The sequence below is a fragment of the Papilio machaon genome, chromosome 3 (genome assembly GCF_912999745.1).
Source record: "Papilio machaon chromosome 3, ilPapMach1.1, whole genome shotgun sequence".
NCBI classification, from domain to species: Eukaryota; Metazoa; Arthropoda; class Insecta; order Lepidoptera; family Papilionidae; genus Papilio; species Papilio machaon.
The window spans coordinates 1,766,751-1,787,348 of record NC_059988.1 but is presented as its reverse complement, the minus strand read 5'-3'; the positions used below and the strand labels follow the sequence as shown (position 1 = coordinate 1,787,348).

Genomic DNA, 20,598 nt, shown 5'->3' with positions numbered 1-20,598 from the left:
CCTTCTACCTATACTAAAAGTAACTACAAAAAGTACTTAATTCGAATGTGAAATCCATTATAAGTACTTATACTAAATTGAACTATTGCTACAAACAATTTGTAAAACAATTAATTAAATAAAGTAATAAGAAAGCGAACTGTGATTTAATCTGGCAGATATTTAATCCCTCCAACAATTCACCAAATGAAAACGCTTTATTTTAAGCTAATTGAAAACGATGCTTGTAGCACCGAAAATGTGGGTAGTGTGTATGACATCCGCTTTGTCTACTCTTCATATAATATAAGTATAAACCATTTTAATAATAATAAGGCCACGCATTATTAAAAAATACGAATTTTGAATTGTTAATGACTCTCGAGCTTACTTTTCAAAAAAACGTAATAAAATTATCAGTCAATTACTTTATTAGAAAAAATGTTTTTGTCATTCAAACGTGAGTAGTCTGTATTTTATATATTAAAATCGACAAATAAGGCTACAGTAATTTCTTTTGTTATAAAGCATTTTATAATATTTAATAATCATAATTTTCCCCTCTCTATATAAAGATTAAATTTTTATGAGCCGTGTAAAAGCTACACGTGTAATTTGACATACTGAAATAAATCGTACGTTCAAATTATCTAATTAATTGAATTAATTCAATAGCCATAGGATACGTATAAGTTCACTAGCTGCCAATAAATAAAGCTCCTTATTGTCATAGTTTTAAAGTCTATTATTGTGTAACAAATAAAATTTAATTCGTGCCCCATCGCTCTTCAAAGAGACATAGGTTACAGTGAAAGGGCGGGAAAGCTGTTGATATACTGGACCACTTAGTACAGTCGGGTTCACATGCAGCGACACTTAGCGGTCATGCACTGAACCTTATATTTCTGTGTTAAATTAGATGTAATCGAATTATTTTAACACTTGTCTATTGTTTGTACCTCCAAGATTTCCAAGCAGTTTGATGCTGCAACTTTAGGAACATCTAACTGCCTAATTCGTTTCACGGCCATTAATGGCATAACTTAGTTTAGTTAGAGCACATCCACGTCGAAACCGAAGTTGAAGACAGTCGCCGTGGCTGATATCAGCCGGGATTACATCATCACCTTAGTGCAGAATTAGTATATATTAGATATATACTCTAAGAGACTGTTGGACTGCATTTAAAGAATAAATTGATGCGAATGAGTTAAAACACAACATATATAAGTAAATTAAACCAATTGAAGTCTTCTAAAATCAATTCTGATAAGTCGATCGATCGAAGTGATCTTTGTCAGGTATCTTTGAAGAAGTATTTAGTTTGAATTTACATTATTGACGATGTTAATTCTTCCGATCCATTAAACAGTGAAAAAAGACTAGCTTTTGGTAAATCTCAAGACGTAATAAAACAATTGACGTAAGCCGTTTGTTAATTCAAGTGCTTTAATTGAACAAATACTTACATAAGAACATTCGAGTTATTCTGGTATTTTTGTAATTACAGTATATAGTTACAGTTTTATACTACTCTATGATTGTAATCTTCGTTTTCATTAGAATATAAAGTTATTCGTGACGTGTATCAAAAACTAATAAGAGTCCAAAAATGTACATAATAAAACAAGGAAAAAAAAATCACTCCTAACAAATTACTTTCAAACCAAAATATCAAACGACGTCCGCTATTTAATTCAACAATAAATTTTTGTAAAAATCTTTTTCGATACTGTTATTTTGTTGCCACTCTAAAAAAATATTTACAACAAAATAAATAAATAAACACTTAATAAACTAAAATAAAAACACTTTACTTTGATCGTTACCCATTTAAATTAAAAAAGATTTTAATTCTACATAAAAATAAGAGCTACTTTAGTTCGATCAGTGTTCAAGCTGTTTGTGACAACAGACTCCATGTCCCATTTAACCCGACAAATGTGTGCAATGACCGGAAACTAAGCTCTAGAGAATATACCCCATTATGTTAACAAAGGATTTTGTGACTGTAAACTTATTTGAAATTATTATAAACATCTGCTTACAAATCATGATATCATGGACTCTCTGAATTAATTTGAAGGTATGTTATAAACACAGACAATATAATAATATACTAGTATTGCCTAAGATATAGCTTCGTCATCTTATCTTGAATGTGTGCATGGATGTTTGTTAGAAGGTATCTCCAAAACGGCTGCATGGATCTCTCTGAAATTTGGCATAGATGTCTACATCTACATACATAGCCTGGCAGAACATATAGACAGCGGGAGACACCTACATTGCAAGTTCCTCGAGAAATTCCAGCCGTGAGACCGTGAGACCGTCAGACCGCTATCTTTATGGGAGTCGCTGCTGAACTTAGGGTCTTATGACGTCACAAATCATCAGTTTCAATACAAATGTAGCTACATTAATAAACAAATCAATCAGCATTGGCAAAATCCCAAAACTGTACTTCATAAAGTGATAACAAATTTAGATCGAGGAATGCAATGCGATAGTGCTATATAAATATATGAAACTGTTACAATTCAAAACAGATATCTAAGGAAAGCAGTTTATCCGGATCAGATGTGAACCGCGGCTTATGCAAATTGAGGTCGGCAGACATTTACATAGCTCACTTTGACTACATATTAAATATATAGAATAATGCGCAACATACAGACATAAGTCGAGAAGATTTATCGGTTTTTGTGATTGAAAACAATTTAAAAATAAATAAAAGTTGTTTCTAGAATTTTCGCTGGTTTATTTAACGGTGAGAGTATTACCTTATAAGTAGCCACCATGACAGGTAGAAGTGAAGGCCCAGTGTCCACAAAGCTTTACAGTCCAGGACTGAAAAGACTGATAAAAAATCTGACAAGGTTGGCCCTATGAAGGTTCTAGTAATTAACACTGTGTTGTAAATTGACGCTCTGACATGCTACAGTTTACAGCCTAGGTTAACGTTTCTATCAATATTAACTACAGTACTAAGACCCTATTAATAGAGTTTTTAATTTAGCAAAATGTAAATATGAGGGGCCATTGCTGTGTTGATACCCTGCCTTAACGAACAGAACGTGACGTTGAACAGTCCATTGTCACTGTACCCAGGCACGCAACTCTAAGACAGGTGATTCTAAACCATAATAGTAATTGTTAAGGTTTAAATTTCAATGGCGGTATAGTTCAACGCAATTTAAACACAATTACCGGGAAGAAAAATAGAGAAACCACTGTGACGTCTGCTTTGCATTCAGTTGAACAACCTGTTACAGCTGTTGACAGATTATAATTAAACAAACCAGGACAGGCAAGTATCAGTAATTTTAATAGCATGAGGAAGTTTTATAATTTTTCCGTAAATGTATAATCGTATAGAAAATTTGTAAAAAAGAAAATCTTTTCTACAATATCACACTTTAACATCGGAAACCTAAATACGGGTGAATATTATCATTCTAGGACTAAAAGTTAAAAGTAATATTTATTTACACTAAGTACATCCTCGCTAGTAGAAACGCACACGCGATTGTTTTAAAATGTATCAAAAGTCCAATGAATAATACTTTTGAATAACTTACGATTTGTGGAACTACATCTGGTGGCTCGTCCCCGACGCCCGACGGCAACTCCACCATTGTTTCCAGCCAGCCACGACCTGCAAGAATAGTAAGACCTCTGTATTGTTAAGAGTAAACTTAATTATTTTATTATCTTATTCTTAATAAATACACCAGCATTATTAATACAGTCGAACCTGGATAAGCGAGAGTCTAAATGACCGCGTTATTTTTCTCTCTTATCCATTTTAGATTGAATCCCTATTTCAAAATATTCCACCATTATTTATTAACATCCCTTTTTTTTTATATTACAAGGTGGCAAAAGAGCAAGCGGCCACATGAATTCGCCGAGATGGCGAAGCGACCGCTGCCCATAGACATTCGCAATTGCGGATGCGTTGCCTACCCTCAATCGACGAAGGAGGAAACGCACAAAAAGAGAATATTTAACGGTTCAATGCATCTCCTCCTCCATCAAACCCACCTCCCTTTCCTATCCTTTACTTAACTAAAATTATAAAATTAGGCCTCCGGTACCACACTCATCAGACGAAACGCGGAATTACTTCCACTTCACACCAGTCTTCTGTGTGGTCGTGGTATTTGACCGGGCGTGCCGGCCAATTCGTGCAACTGGTGTTATTGTTGCTGGCGTTAAAATAATTAGATTAGGTCGGGATACCATAATTCTTTGGTAGAATTACTAAGCAGTATTACATTATTGAAAACATTTACATGTGGTATAAGATAGAATTAATAAATTTTAGTTTATATGAGCTATAGAATACCAAGAAAGTTTGGCAAAAGACCAACTCAAATCCAAATCTGTACCACTAATTTAGCTAATATCTTTAAAGCGCTTCAACTTTTAAGTCATTTATTACTTGCATATCTCTTATATTATAAAAGCGAATGTTTAGATGGATGGATGAATGGATGGATGGATGAATGTTTGTTTGAAAGTATCTCCGGAACAGCTGAACGGATCTTGGTGAAAATTGACACAGACGTAGAACATAGTCTGGAAGAACTCATAGGCAACATACTCGTACATATTAAGTTTTTTTTTAATTCCGCGCGGACGGAGTCTCAAGCGACACATAGTTATGAAAAAATTTTAATGACTTTAACAAGTATGTTTAATCCTGGGTTTCTGAGATCAAAATTTGAAACGGGAAACATATTGTTATCACATATTGTATTCACATATTTTCTAAACATTTTATAACATAACAATATTAAACACTAGCTGTCGCCTGTGACTCTGTCCACGCGGAAATAAAAAAAACAAAATAATATAATATATAATAGCCTATGTGTTCTTCTAGACTATGTTCTATATCTATGCCAAATTTCATCAAGATATCTTGGGCCGCTTCGGATATACTTTCAAACAAACCTCTATCCATCCATCCATCCATTTAAACATTCGCATTTATAATACTAGTAAGATAATCTATTTTAACCGTTGACAATGCAGTACTTTAGTGGTAAAATAATTTTTCAAATCGGTTCAATACTTTTCGAGTTTATTTGTTTTATAGAAAAATATAAATTAAATAAGTATGATATCATCTATCTATATATATATAAAAGAAAGTAGTGTTAGTTACACTATTTATAACTCAAGAACGGCTGAATCGATTTGACTGAAAATTGGTGGACAGGTAGCTTAGAACTAGGAAACGGACATAGGATAATTTTTACCCCGTTTTCTATTTTTTATTCCGCGCGGACGGAGTCGCGGGTAAAAGCTAGTTAGAAAATAAATAGGAATATTTCAACATCATAATTATAGTAATAATTATCAACAGACGTACCAGTTCGTCAATTATTAATAATTTGGATCCTTGTAATAACAGGCTACCAAATGTAATTATCAAAGTTCGTGGCTGTAAAATAACTTTATTAGAAAAAACTGAAAACAAGATAAATCTTTTAAAAATATGTATAGGAACAAAATATACTCTTCTCATCATTGTATTAAACATATTGTTATCTGTGTTTTGACAAAGTTTGTGAGAGGGATAACGATATGTTTCATACAGGAATTTTGGCCTTAGCAACCAACTATAAGTTATATAAGGTTATGAAAATGGTTGAATACAACTCGAATTTAAAATAAACAATAAGATGTCACGATGTTGTTGATAAATTATCGCAATTAAAAAATGAATCGCGATATGTAAAAAAATAACAAAATTGACTGTTACATACTAATTAATATTTAACAGCCCGTCATTAAGATGTTCACTTTAGGTACTCATATAGAAAAGTTATAAGTTAACTTGTACATGTACAAGCGTAGATGTAGAGTCCTGCTTCCCGGACGAAGTGCTGATGTCCACATCGTAGCGTGAAGTATAGTGCTTTGATCACTTGTAGTGATGTGCCTATGTGTGATCACTTGTATAATTATATCGATATTTTTAAAATATATATTTTCAAGTATTATTTAAATCGTTATATGTATTTATCGTGTTATTAGTTTTTTTATAAAGCATGTTTGTAGTTTTTTTTTTAATTCTTAGTCCCTAGTTTTTTATGAAGCCTCGATATCTAGCCGTTTACTCTTATCGCTAGTTTTACATTATATAATTTACAATATATATAATAGTGAGTCTTCATTTGGAATAATAATAATAATAATTTATAATATTCATAAAAATTATATTTTTTTAGTATTTTAAATTAACTTTATTATCTTTTTAACATGCTATTACTAGAATGAACTCCGGTAAATCTAAAAAACTAAACATGTCTTTATTTATTCAAATTAAAATTATTTTTACGATGTAAGAACATCCCTAGTCTACGACCATTCTCCGATATAAAAACAAAAGGACAACCAAACGCTCTCTGAAAGCTTGTTTATTTTTTGTTCTATTATTTTAATGTTTCAATGTGTTTGTCTTCACTACACATATACTTGGATTGTTGAGAAATTCAGTGGATCACCTTAAAATTATTAACATTGTTCGGAAGATAACATCGAAATTTTTTTTTTTATTATTTTGTAAGTTAAGCAATATTATTACCCGTATTATTTTGTAGCTTTAATCACTCATGCCGGGGGCTAGACAAAGTAACATTAAATAAGCGAAGTCGCTAATCGAAAAATTAAAAATGTATGTAAGTGAAAATAACTTTCAATATGTCACGTATTTTTCCCTATACAGTTTGACACATTTTGTCGATTACATTGTCTAGACACGCTGAAATATTTTACAAATAGACTTACATGTAAATCAATTTAGTGAGTAAAATAAATGAGTAACAAAGTTACGATAATGTTTGCAAATTTAATATTGAGAGAATTCCAATTTACCACATGTCAAAGGCACGGCTCGCTCAAATATAATTTGAACATTCATTCATTCGTTCACTATTATGGAATACGTTCATTTCTCCGTTCATTCAGACGGCAACCACTGAGAATGAACCTTTATAAATCCGGTGATTTCGTTGCTCACCGAAATAATAATGGTGCGGCCTTCCTCAAATACGCTTTACGCTTGTTTGCGTGTTACGCTTCGTTATTAAGATATTGTCCTTGTAGTCAATCGATCTACAAGTGATCGAAGAATAAGGTTTTTATTATAAAACATCGAATCTGTTTGTTTTATTTAAGTACTAAAATTTTAAGATCAAAATCCGATTAAAACATATTGCTATTTCTGTTTCTGTTAAATATAATGACAGGATATAATGTTTATTCAATAGAGATTTCGGTCTCAGAAATCAACGATAACTGCTCCATAGTATTTGTGTACGTTTATCGGACACTGAGGGTGATCATTAGTGTAATTTTTGTATGAGAAATCTGCGGTAAGGAAGGTCTTAACAGAAATATGGAATACTTGTTCGAAGTAAAACAAATAAAAAACAATAACCACTTTTAAGAAATGTAATAAGCTCTTTTCATTTTTTCTTTTAAAAAGTGTTTCTAGTTGACATAAATATGATTTCAATGGAGCAATTCTCATGTATAGCAACATCGACGAACTGTCAATTACAAAAGGCGCGACCGATAAACGCAAACACTTCAATCACTTTTATACACATACCAACATATGTTTATATAATCTTTTGGTTTGATATTAAAAAAAAGATACAACAAACAATAGAAAAATTGGAAAAGAATTTAAGAAAATGCAATTTCGATTACTTAAACATTTAAAAAATTTAATATATGGCACGCTATTGCCTTTATAAATATCAAAAGAGACAGAGTAAATAAACTTAGTTTTATTAAACTTTTGTACAATTATTTAGTTCTTAATTTAGTAAGCAACTAACAATACACTAATCCCTTGTCGACAATCTCTCTAAATTAAACCTACAATTCAATTTCGACAGGTTCTATAGATTACTTGCCTAACAAAGTTTGTACAGAAACTAAAGTAATACATACGTAGAAACCAATAGGTACTAATAGAAATTGGTGAAAAGGCTTTCTGGTGTATATACTACTAGCTGTCACCCGCGACTCCGTCCGCGCGGGGTAAAAAGAAAACTTAATAAGTAGCCTATGCATTGTTCCAGAATATTTTCTACATCTGTGCCAATTTACATCAAGATCCGTTGAGCCGTTCCGGAGATACCTTCCAACAAACATCCATCTATCTAAATATTCGCATATATAATATTAGTAAGATTTTATTTTTCTTAGAAAATATCTAAAACGGTGTCCTTTGTATTTAAATATAATTGTACTGATAACTACCTAGTTAACAGGCTTAAACTTTAGCATCTCTAGCTAACATAGACTAGAAAACGCAAACAATATTCTTTTTCAACAACGAAATGAAAGCAATATCAAAAACGTCAAACTTAGTTCATTTCATTTTCTGTAAGCAACCCAAAACACCAACTGATGTAACATAGAATATATCAGGCATGTTGAATTAATCATGTTTGTACGTATTGGAAAAATCTTATGTATATAAAAGAAAGTCGTGTTAGTTACACTATTTATAACTCAAGATCGGTGGAACTGATTTAGCTGAAAATTGATGGGGAGGTAGCTTAGAACTAGGAGACGGACATAGGAACTTTTTTATCTTGTGTGCATTTTTTTTATTCCGCGCGGACGAAGACGCGGGCGACAGCTAGTATTTCCTAAATATTCTAAAGATGAGGATAACGACTGTCTGTATCTGCGACTTCCACTTACTTCTGATTGCTTTTTCACGTATGAACACATCTTAATATGAGACTAGCTATTGCCCGCGACTTCTTTCGAATGGAATTTAAAAAAAATGTCTATTTCGTTCCGGAGTTATTTTAAAAAAAATCTATTCCACGACAATAGATTCTGTTCAGGCATCTTCGTTGGCGTAACCTATTGTTGTCCCTCTTTTTCCGGTAAGAATGATAGAGATGACGAATGTTTTGTTTGTGAAGCCACAGTAAGATAATGGAGGTTTTAGTATGGGATCTTATTATTACAAGTCGCACACTTAAATTTATTTAAGTTACTATAGAATACAGACATAAAGATTACAACTTTTCTTATTACGTTTTCGTATGTTATTTATGACTAGCGACCCGCCCCGGCTTTGCACGGGTGCAATGCAAAATATACCTACTACAGAATAAATGCACAATTTATTTAAGGTACTTAAATGGATAAGGATTAATGCTGTATTGTTTAAAATCACTTCGTAAAAGAATAAAAATGGTTATGCTGGGTTATCCCTAAGAGATAGACATATACCATCGCGGACTTTTTTGTTGAACTTTTTAAGGTGAACAATACTGTAGTACATTATTTTGGTCTATCTCGTAGGGTTCAGCCAGCGTTTGCAATATAAGCGCAAAAAAACGTGCTTATTTACGACATCACATTAGAAAACTTTAAATTTATCAGTGTTTCTCTACTATATTATGCATTTATTATACATACAAACCTTCCTTAAGAATCACTCTATCTATTAAAAAAAACCGCGTCAAAATCCGTTGCGTAGTTTTAAAGATCTAAGCATACATACGGACATACAGCGAAAGCGACTTTGTTTTATACTATGTATTGATTGATATTGTTTGTTACAGAGGTGTTTTTGCTAAAAATGTTTTGATTTAAAAAACACTGCTAATAATGTTTCGTATTATTCTATATTATATAAAAGATGTTTTTTTTTGCTATTACCTTTTGTGTAACAACTATAAGAATTAGACTTTTTTTTATTACCATTTACCACAACTTACCCTGCGGTCGATTGTCAGAAGACGGCATTGTTTTCTCTCCAATTCACATTATTATCTGAAAATACAATAAATTAAATTATCACTTTTGTTTTCTTCTGTCTTTAAATGTCATGAGAGCTAAAAATATAGCGTTCATTTATAATGTTAAACGGTTTTATTTAGCTTGTGCAGTTTTTTCTGTGTAATGACCTTTTGTCAATAGCATAGTTGTTTAATTGATATTTCACGCGTGGTGTACTTTTATTGACATTATAGGTATGGTTGGAATTCTGATCATTCGTTCCGATAGGGGGCGTCCCACGCTATCAGGCGCACTATCTATGCAGATATGGTTGAGCGATGCCTTTCCATTCCCACTTCACTGTGATACTATTCTGAGCTTTTATTACGTACACACGATAACTGTGGTTATCGTCGAAGTTGTTCAAGGTGAAATTGACATGATGATGTTACAATAACAAATGCCTTTAGACTATTTTATTATTTATATTTAGTGAGTAAGACATTGTGGTTACAAATAACAGAAAAAAAAGTCGCGTAATTTTTTATGCAAAGTTCTGTCTGTATGTTCAAATAAAATAATTGGATTTTTTTTAAATTGACAATCCTGAAATCATATCATGTCATCCTCAAACAAGAAAACTATCATTTATATTTAAAAAAAACATATGGTGAAAGATTTAGTTACCGTATAGAGATAAATGATATATGGTACTTAGGACAATAACAGCTACGTAACAGTTCCAATAAAAAATATAGTAGAAAATATGTCAGACAAAATATTGAAAACAAATATATCTTTTATTGGCTTTGTAACAAATGTTACCGACATTGTTAAAAGTTGTCCTTTGAGGAATTAGATAGCAAACTGTAGAGCTTTATTTAAACTGCCTGTTTTCTACTAAAATATATCTCTATACCTATATATATATATATATATATATATATATATATATATATATATATATATCTATATATATATATCTATATATATAAAAGAAAGTTGTGTTAGTCACCATTTATAACTCAAGAACGGCTGAATCGATTTGACTGAAAATTGGTGGGCAGATAGCTTAGAACCAGGAAACGGACATAGGATAATTTTTACCCCGTTTTCTATTTTTTATTCCACGCGGACGGAGTCGCGGGTAAAAGCTAGTATATATATATCTATATATATAAAAGAAAGTCGTGTTAGTTACACCATTTATAACTCAAGAACGGCTGAATCGATTTGACTGAAAATTGGTAGGCAGGTAGCTTAGAACCAGGAATAGGACATAGGATAATTTTTACCCCGTTTTCTATTTTTTTATTCCGCGCGGACGGAGTCGCGGGTAAAAGCTAGTATATATATAAAAGAAAGTCGTGTTAGTTACACCATTTATAACTCAAGAACGGCTGAATCGATTTGACTGAAAATTGGTGGACAGGTAGCTTAGAACCAGGAAACGGACATAGGATAATTTTTACCCAGCTTTCTTTTTTTTTTACTCCGCGCGGACGGAGTCGCGGTTAAAAGCTAGTATTTTTATATATTAGACTAAACGTGTTTCCACATCCGAGAGACAAAGAGGATGAAAGCAATAGTAAAAAAATTAAAAACAATCCAGCAGTGGGCAGTTGATGAATAGATTTAGACAGTTCTACTACTAACCATATGAAAAATTAATTTAAATCAATACAGTGTGTCTAGACAATGTAACATTCGATTATCGATATCGCTAATAGAATTGACAAAATGTGTCAAAATGTATTGGAAAAATACGTGAACGTATCGAAAGTTATTGTCACTTTCGTAAATTTTTGACTTTTGGAACGAAGTTCCTTATCGCGCGTTGTGAAAGGGGGCTAGACGGAAAAAATTCTTACGAAAAGTTGTCACGACACTTTTTGCTATAGTATGTTAACGACGAATGAGCGCTTCTTCAACATGGCAACGACGTGACAATATAAAACGAAAATTCATAGAAATAAAATGTACTTCTTGTGAAGACTTAAGTTTTTTATTCATAGAATAAACATTGGTTCCTTCACTAATTAATCGAAAGGAACTTCGTTCCATCCGGGTGTCCCAACACACCTCTCAAGTTTTTCTGATTAGCTACTTCGCTTATCGAATGTTACTTTTTCTAGCCACCCCTGATCACCAAAAATAAAAAATTAATTAAATCAACTTTAAATTTTTTCTTAAATTATTTAAGTTTCAGAAAAAATTTAAAGTTGTTAGTTTTTCTCTTACACATTTCTTTTAGATTTGTTCGAAGTATAATGTATGTATAAAAATATCCGTTTAGATTATACAAAATAAATTCCCAGGCGTTAACAAAAAATGTAACTTCTGGTACCAGCGATAATAAATACGCAGTAAATTTTCTTTTAGTGCCGTGAATAAGACGTCGGAGCTATAAATAATATTTTTGTGTTTTAGTGCGACGTAGCGTTCCGCAAATTGCTAATACAAACATTATAAAAGCCGTGGTCAAAGGTTACGACCTCCAGGAAAGACAGGCCTAAACTGAGGATTACCTGATCACACGCTCTAACACGGTTTAATTAAAAATAAATAAGAATGACGTCTTGACGACTAAATATAAACTAAGAATGAAACATGACATCCGATTTTAAATGTTAGAGTTAATTAAGCTCTAAAATAAACTACGCAGTTTGCCAAATTGTATTGAACAAATAATATTTTTACATATGATAATTATGGCGCAAATTATTCGTAAACTATACCCAATATTGTTTATTGAGGGCTACATTGTTGACATTTTTTTATAGGAGAAGGGGGCAAACGAGCAACGGACCGAAAGTTATTTGATCCGATGCCCATGGACATCCGCAACGCCAGAGGAATCGCAGATGCGTTGCCGGCCTTTATCCATAGTAAATAATAATAAAAAATAAAGTAGTTAACAATGGCAAAAGTCTTACTTCTTACTAATAAATGCGAATGTTTGGATGTATAAATGGATGGAAGTTTTTTAGAAGGTATCTGCAAAATGGCACAACGGATCTCGATGACATTTGGCATAGATGTAGTACATAGTCTGAAAGAACATATAGGCTACTATTTAAGATTTTTTTAATTCCGCTGGGACGGAGTCATGAGCGACAACTAGTCTATAATAAAATGAAAATATTATTATAATCCTCAGCAATATTTATACAGAAAGGTTATAACGGTGGTCCATTAAGACCTGCCGTCGACACGCGACAAGAGTGTTGAACAAACGTCACCTTGCGCACCATTTGTTAAGGTCCATTGTAGCGAAGGTGACAATTTGTTAGTTGCCTATGAATAACACACAAAAAAAGGGAATTCATTTATCACAAAAAAAGTACTTTTATACGTATTATGACAGTGTGCACTAAGTAGTACTCGTAGCGTATTATGTTCGAAAACGTATGAACGTAGAAGAAACGAGAGAGATGTGTTAAACACTAAATGAAAATACGTAATCTCTGCCTACCCTGCCTGGGTAACGGGCATAAGTGCTATGGTATTCTGTATTCAGATATTAAGTCAAATCTATAAGAAAATATATTACACCTAGTCCATTATCTTATGTTTTCGTAAGATTTTATTCATCAACGACAATCAAATTACATAATTTTCTATTTATTTAAAAACAATAATACGTCGCGTCGGTAAATAATTTTAGACAACAATATGTATTATAGAGTCAGAAATTCACCATATCTATTAATATGTGAGCATATGAAGATGTCGTGGCGGTGGCAATTAGCCAGCAAGTAGCCAGCGGGGGTCGTTTCTGTCCGGCGAGTGATTAACGACTCAGCACGACTCGCGGAATTAGGGCCAATTGAATTCTCTAACTTAAGTGTACACCACAATCATCTCAATTACAAGTAATTTGTTTTTATACTAAAATATATTTTTGGAAATGCGAGACTCACTTCTAACATTATATTCATTAAGTATGGAAATATAGAAAGAGAATTTCATGATCGAGCTAAATGTTTGCTTTCTAAAATAAGTTTAGACTTTGTCGTAAAATTACAATATGATAACGTGAGCAAATTTCTTAATGTTTGCAAATTAATTTGGGACGTGTTAGATTTTACTTCAAAAACTTTCTAACTAAATACAAAACTTATTCCAAACTTCTTAAAATGTTCGAGTTATGATGAGATTTAAGTTTAGCGATCTTTAACGCTATTCGTCTATTCGGTTAGTTCAGACATAGCGACTACATTTCAACTGTACAGATTTACTTCGTTATATTGAAAATCGTAGCAATTTTTCTCACGACGATCTTGACAAACACGTTACAAGCGACTGGTTTTGGCAACTAAGAATAAAATATCGGCGACGCATGCCTGTACAAGAATCTCTATGAAATTGTATTGTGATATTAGCAACCAAAATCGCCGATTTTCGAAGATTTATGTTGTTTTGTGTACGAAAGGCCTTAAATCATGTGAGCAGGTAAAACCGGCTGTCCGGCGGTCCAGCTGTTCAGATAAGAATTTGCAGTTAAAGCTGCAGATGTGTGGCTTTATATGTAATGTATTCATCTCTATGTAACGAGAACGCAATCGTTAAAATAACTTAAATAAAGGTTATTTAATGGGATAAATACAATACTAAAAAACTACAACTATAAAACTAGCCTTGTATCTAGCACCTTACAATATTTTCTAACAACACACAAAAGTAAAATTTTGTTGACATTTAGAAAACAAACATCACCGTTACAATGAAAAAAATATTATTTAATTACATGAAAGCAATTTGAATCTAAAAACAAACAGTCGAGCGGAAATTGTAATTATAAGAGGCGCTCATCCTGAAAGTATTCAAAACATTAATTGAATAAGCCTTCGCAATGTTAATAAAAAAAAATTGAAAATAGATCTTCCAGTTACTGATTTAACGTCTTCTTTCTCTCTTTTACCTTCTGTACTTCTCCGTACTGAGTTATCAGTTAAAAGAGTTTTTAGCAAAGTACCATTTGCCAATTTATTTGAAATTATTTCAAGTTATTATTAGTAAACTAATAAACTTTCTTTAAATTTTAAAAAAAAATGAGCATTAAAATTTATCTCTCGCTCTCTTTCTCTGTGCATCGTTCCCAAATTCCTGAGGATAGCGAAATCTCTTCATTAACATATCTCTTAAGGTGTTTTTCCACTCTGTGCCTTTCTCAGCGATGTGGATAGTATTATGCGTAGTAGTGTACATCAATCAACATTTGTATCAATAAATTAACGAACAAATTATTACGTATTTTCTACTAAAGAAAGTAACTATTAAACAGTTATAATAACACAATTATCAAATTGCCAATCATTTTAATCTAACTTAAATCATCTTAATATTATAAATGCGAAAGTTTAGATGGATGGATGTTTGAAAGTATCTCCGGAACGACTCAACGGATTTTGATGAAATTTAGCACAGATGTAGAATAGTCTGAATGAACACATAAGCTACTTAGTAAGTTTTTTTTTCTTAATTCTGCATTTACGGAGTCGCGGTCGAAAGCTAGTATTAAATAGACTCTCATCAATCTCTCTCAAAATCTCGCTCGCTTTCAAAGACTCTCAAAATCTCAAATAGACTTCCATGGCCGCAGATTTTTATAAATTAAAAAAATTAGAAAAAAGGATGTGTGCAATAAAGAATACCAAACTAGAGTCTGTGGATGTCGTTTAAAATAAACAAGAAATAGTTATTAGTTGGTTAATTTCGCATCAGATATGAGATTTAAAATTATTAAGGTATTTTCAATATGATATAGAAAGATTATTTTAAATCTTTAGCACGATGTATAAATGTATAAAATGTACATTATATTACTTTAACACGTGAAGCAAAATGCCTGACGTAAAATTATAACTCATTAATAGCTAAAATTACTCGCGAGGAAATGACACGTAACTCACTTTACTTTTGGTCGTGAAGCGGTCGTCCGGCTAAATTTAATTTTCTAAGTTAATACAAAAATTATATTGTCATTTTCAGTTTTTCATAATTGCCGAAAAATTTTAAAAACATTAAACTTATGCTTATAAAAATATAATGTCACAATGTACGACCAGTTTAACTCCAAAATTACTAAACCGAATTTGAAAAAACGTAGAGTATTTTGATCCGACACAAACTACACCGGGTCTGGGGGGGGGGCAGGTAGAATAAAATCTTTTTTTTTTATTCCAAAGATAATTATTATTAGCCAGGGAATGAAAAAAACAGACAAATAGTTTTTGAGTTATTTATATGGATCTATAGGAATTTTAAGTATCCTTGTATTTCGAAATAGTTTATATATCTATTTTTTTTCGATTTTGGGGAAGGGCAGCTGTCCCTATTGTCCCCCCTAGAAATGCCCAAGATCTGACAAAAAGATAGATATTTGTTTTATTTATCGTTGACTTCAATATTTGTAAATATTGTTGCCATCGGATCAGATTATTATCAAATACATTTTAAATATGTGTGTATGTATGTTTTAAAAGCTGTGGACATCGATCAAGCTCGTCGTTAATGCTTTTTTGTAGATAGCGGGCGATAAAACATCGTTTACAATGTTTTCTGCACGCGGGGCCCGATAACAACGAGTATCGTGTCTCCACTATTTGGTATCACTAGTAAACGACAGATATATTTAGTTTATTTACTGTGTAATAGCGTGTGTCTTTAGGTACCCTGGTTTATGCTTATTTAATATATCATCATCTCCCAGGCCTTTTCCCACTCACGTGGGGTCGGCACACAAGGTTTTATAAACCTTAAAGTTTTGGCTTAATTTTTTACGGCCGGCTGCCTGCCTGTCGCCAACCCTACTTCGGATAACTTAATAGATAAGTTACTTAACTTGCTTATTTAATAGATACAAATACAAATTTATGATGATCATCGTCCAATGCTGAAAGTAATCTTCCTCCATCGATTGCCACTATGCCAGATCCTTTGCCGTCCGCATCCAGTTTCCTATAAAAAATTCTTGGTTCCACAAATGTATTGATATTATAAATAACAGGTCTTGAAACTAAATTAATATCAAGGAAAGTAAACTTATGCCCGTACATGCCTACAATACGAACTTTAACCGAAGCGAAGTTTGGTTACTAGCATAAATTTTGTTCGTTCCTTCAAAGCGAAGATACAGACTTAGTATGCCAAACAGAATTTTTTTATGACTGTATTTCGATTGTTTTCTACATTAATTCATGTTAGAAATCTATATATATAAAAGAAAGTCGTGTTAGTTACACTATTTATAACTCAAGAACGGCTGAATCGATTTGACTGAAAATTGGTGGGCAGGTAGCTTAGAACCAGGAAGAGGACATAGGATAATTTTTACCCCGTTTTCTATTTTTTATTCTGCGCGGACGGAGTCGCGGGTAAAAGCTAGTTATCTATAAACTAAACAATTTGTAATTAAGTATACTCTGTGATCTGTATCGATTAATCGATCAATGTTTATCCGGTTACATAATCTAAGTGCCTATTGTTACCATTTTTTCTCTTTGCTTTTTCTGCCATGTAAGTCTAATGTGTTCCTCAATAAGTCGTATTTGTATAACTCAATCCGTGTTGTTTTTGCCAAAACCCTTCAATTCAAAAATGCACCATAATCATATTTTTATAATTGTTTTTACCTTCGCCGATCAGTAAAAATACAACTTCTTAAATTAACAATTACAAACATGTTTTTAATACTCACTATGATGACGTGTTGGAAAAATCTATTATGTAATTAATGTATGAATGATGTCCAGTAAGTACATGTTACCTTATTTACTTCGTCAATTGACGTAGTCGGGCTTGCCTTGAGGAAGTATCCTTAATGTTGTTATTAAATAATATTATATTAATATTTAGTGAGGCTTAACTTGTCCGGTCGCGTGGTAAACGTTGATTGTAAGTTTATGACTGTAATGTTGACATGATTATAGTTACTAGGTGACTTTGCTGTTTTTGGTCACAGTGATAAGGGCCATAAAGAATTAAAATATGTACGATGTGTTTTTGTTTATTTCACTATAATATTCTACATTTATATAAGAAGTATATAATTATTAAGAAGGATATTTATATACCTAAAGGAATATTGTACCTAAGAATATCCACAAATATACTAAATGTAAATGTCTAAATAAATTTTAAAACATATAGCAAAGTAAAATTATTACCACGTCAATTATTACATATTTATTTAGATATTTATATAAATATAATGTTATATTGCTAAGTTATTGTGTGTGTAAAATTAATCTTCAGTTTCTGAGACTAAAATCTCAGTTTACAGCATATCTTTATCTCTGTTTTATCAAATACTACACAAGGATGACGTTATATTTTATACAGAGATTTTGGTCTCAGAAACCAACGGTAAATAAAGAAAAGATATATGTGTATGAATATCACGTGATAACTTACCCTCAATAAAACACCTGTCAAAATATTAGCCGACGCATGTCCTTCCCGCACACCTGTAACAAGAGAGTATGATAACAATTATTTCATAACAATTATAAATTCCCACGACCGTGAATTAATTATTATTTTATATCGTATTATGTCTTCACCATTTAGTTAATCTTTCTAATAGTATAAATGCGAAACAGATGTATCGATGGATGGATTTTTATTACTAAGTATGTCCAGAACGGCTGCATGGACGTCGATTAAATTTGACATAGAGGTAGAGCATAGTCTGGAAGAACACATAGTCTACTTATTAAGTTTTTTTTTAAATAAATTTAATATTTTTCTACGTAGTTAACTGTTATAATACAATTGATTACTTTTCTACTAACTTTGACCAGGTAACCTCGAGTATGACACGATTTCTGTAGACTTTCAGCGTCAATTACTAGTTCAAATTAATCAGTAGTTCTTAAACAATAGTCTACGAGTCAGTTCTACGGCGTAGCATGGTATGTACGATTTTGCTACGTTTTTTTTTTATATCATAGGGTGGCAAAGAGCGAGCAGCAAAAATGCTTCCACTTCACGCCTGTCTTCTGTGTGGTCGTGGTATTGCACGTTAATTGAAAGTGATATAGATTCGAGCTCGTTTAAGTGGTCTCGTTGATTTAAAGTATTACTGCAGTGATGTAATTGAAGAGTTCAAGTCAACGATGTCAATTAAAATAACAGTGTTCGTTTTCGTTTTCTATTTTAAAATATTCGTAGAGTTCCGATAATTCACGCCTAATTCTTGAAGATTTATGAATACAATTATTTTGGACCTTTAAATTATAGCATACTAATTGGTAATGCTTTTAAATTTGTAATTAATTAAAAAACAAAACTAAGTATTTGCTATAATTTATTTTCTTTATAAATAAAGTAATCTTTTTATATAAATTCATGGGACTAGTAATAGGTATATAAAAAGTATAATAAGGACTATAGAGTAGTACAATATTTCTAAAAGTGTATTTATCTTAACAAGAGCCAGGTGGCGCTCCAATCGATACCGCTCAGGTTAACATCAATCTTAATGTGACATATTTACTGGACACTACAAACACACGACGCTATAAAAAGACTTTAATAGAAACTAGCAATTTCCCGTGATTTCGTCCGCGCGGAATAAAAATAAATCTAGTAATAGTGTACCTACCAACAGCGAAAGCATTTATTAAATCGGTTCAGTAGTTTCGAAGTCTATTCAATACAAACAAACAATCAAATATTTCCTTTTTATAAAATACGTATAGAAATTTCAAGCAAATATGATTTTTTAAATAGCTTATCGTTTCAATAGTTTTGTTTTTAGACTTCCTCTTCAAATTACAATAGTAAACTTTTTTTTTTAATTTATAACATTTATAATTTCGAGAGAGCTTAAGTTGTTATGGAGGTCCGTGGTCTATTCTTACCCCTCTGGGTTATGGGCGTGAGTTATGTTGTTGTTGTTTATAATTTCAAATATTAAAGACGTCACAAAATAAATTACATCTATCAAATTAGTGGCTAACTGAACAAGGGAGATGAGAGAAGTAAGTACTAGAAGCCGAAAAATTTGATTCGGAAAAGTAATCTATCAAAAAAAAACGATTAAATCATTAATTACAAAATAAATCCTTCTTACAGTACAGGAACAGATAAGTTTGGTATAGAACCAATTTTTCTAAAGTAGACTCTTCGCAATTGGTTACACTGGTTGGTGAAAATATCACCATAGAAAATTATTGTAATTTTTTAAAAATATTTATTCTTTGATGAAGTTTGAATGTATGACGGCATTGCTATGAGCTTTTTTATTATTCACAACACTAGAAGGGCCAGTGTCCTTAATCCCAATCAGATTTTTTTAAAGAACTCTACTTATTATTAGCTATTATTGAAAAACATGTAGAGCACTCACAAGGTAAACTTTTCCAAATCACCATGTCACTAATTAGGAAAAAATTGATAAACCGCTTACATTTAATATTAATTAAAAACTTAAACACACGTTCAAAAACAAACACAATTAACTAAGCACTTTATTTCACGAGTTCCAAAACTTTAAATATTTAACGCGACATGCTAACGCTGAACACGTCCGTCAATGTCGAGAGGCAGCGTTGTACTGACTACAAGTACGATATTAGCAAACAACATCTCCCAACACAGGTTTAGGGAAGTCCGAGTGACCCAACAAAATTACGTTTATTACACAATTTATTTTATGGATTTTACGAAATGTAAAAATTACTAAAGTGTCACAAAACATAAGAAAACTTTAGATATATATATGTATATATATATAACCAAGGACTTTACGATTCGAAGAGAACGAAAGTATCTAATATTCGTGTAGAAAAATACTACTTAAGTTTAAGCGACATTGTATGAACACTGGAATTGATA

The 20,598-nt window shown here is 31.9% G+C and overlaps 1 protein-coding gene across 1 annotated transcript in view; it reads right to left on the bottom strand.

Annotated features, from left to right (window-relative positions):
- Positions 1 to 20,298, bottom strand: part of LOC106707822 (adenylyl cyclase 78C) — a 36,479-nt gene extending 16,181 nt beyond the window's left edge. Inside the window, exons 1-4 of the mRNA XM_045686014.1 lie at positions 20,111 to 20,298; positions 18,172 to 18,224; positions 9,753 to 9,807; positions 3,561 to 3,637 (exon numbers count right to left, since the gene is read on the bottom strand). Coding sequence (XP_045541970.1) covers positions 3,561 to 3,637; positions 9,753 to 9,780 — 105 coding nt within the window. The 5' untranslated portion in view covers positions 9,781 to 9,807; positions 18,172 to 18,224; positions 20,111 to 20,298. The remainder of the gene's footprint in view (positions 1 to 3,560; positions 3,638 to 9,752; positions 9,808 to 18,171; positions 18,225 to 20,110) is intronic.
- Positions 20,299 to 20,598: the final 300 nt, after the last annotated feature.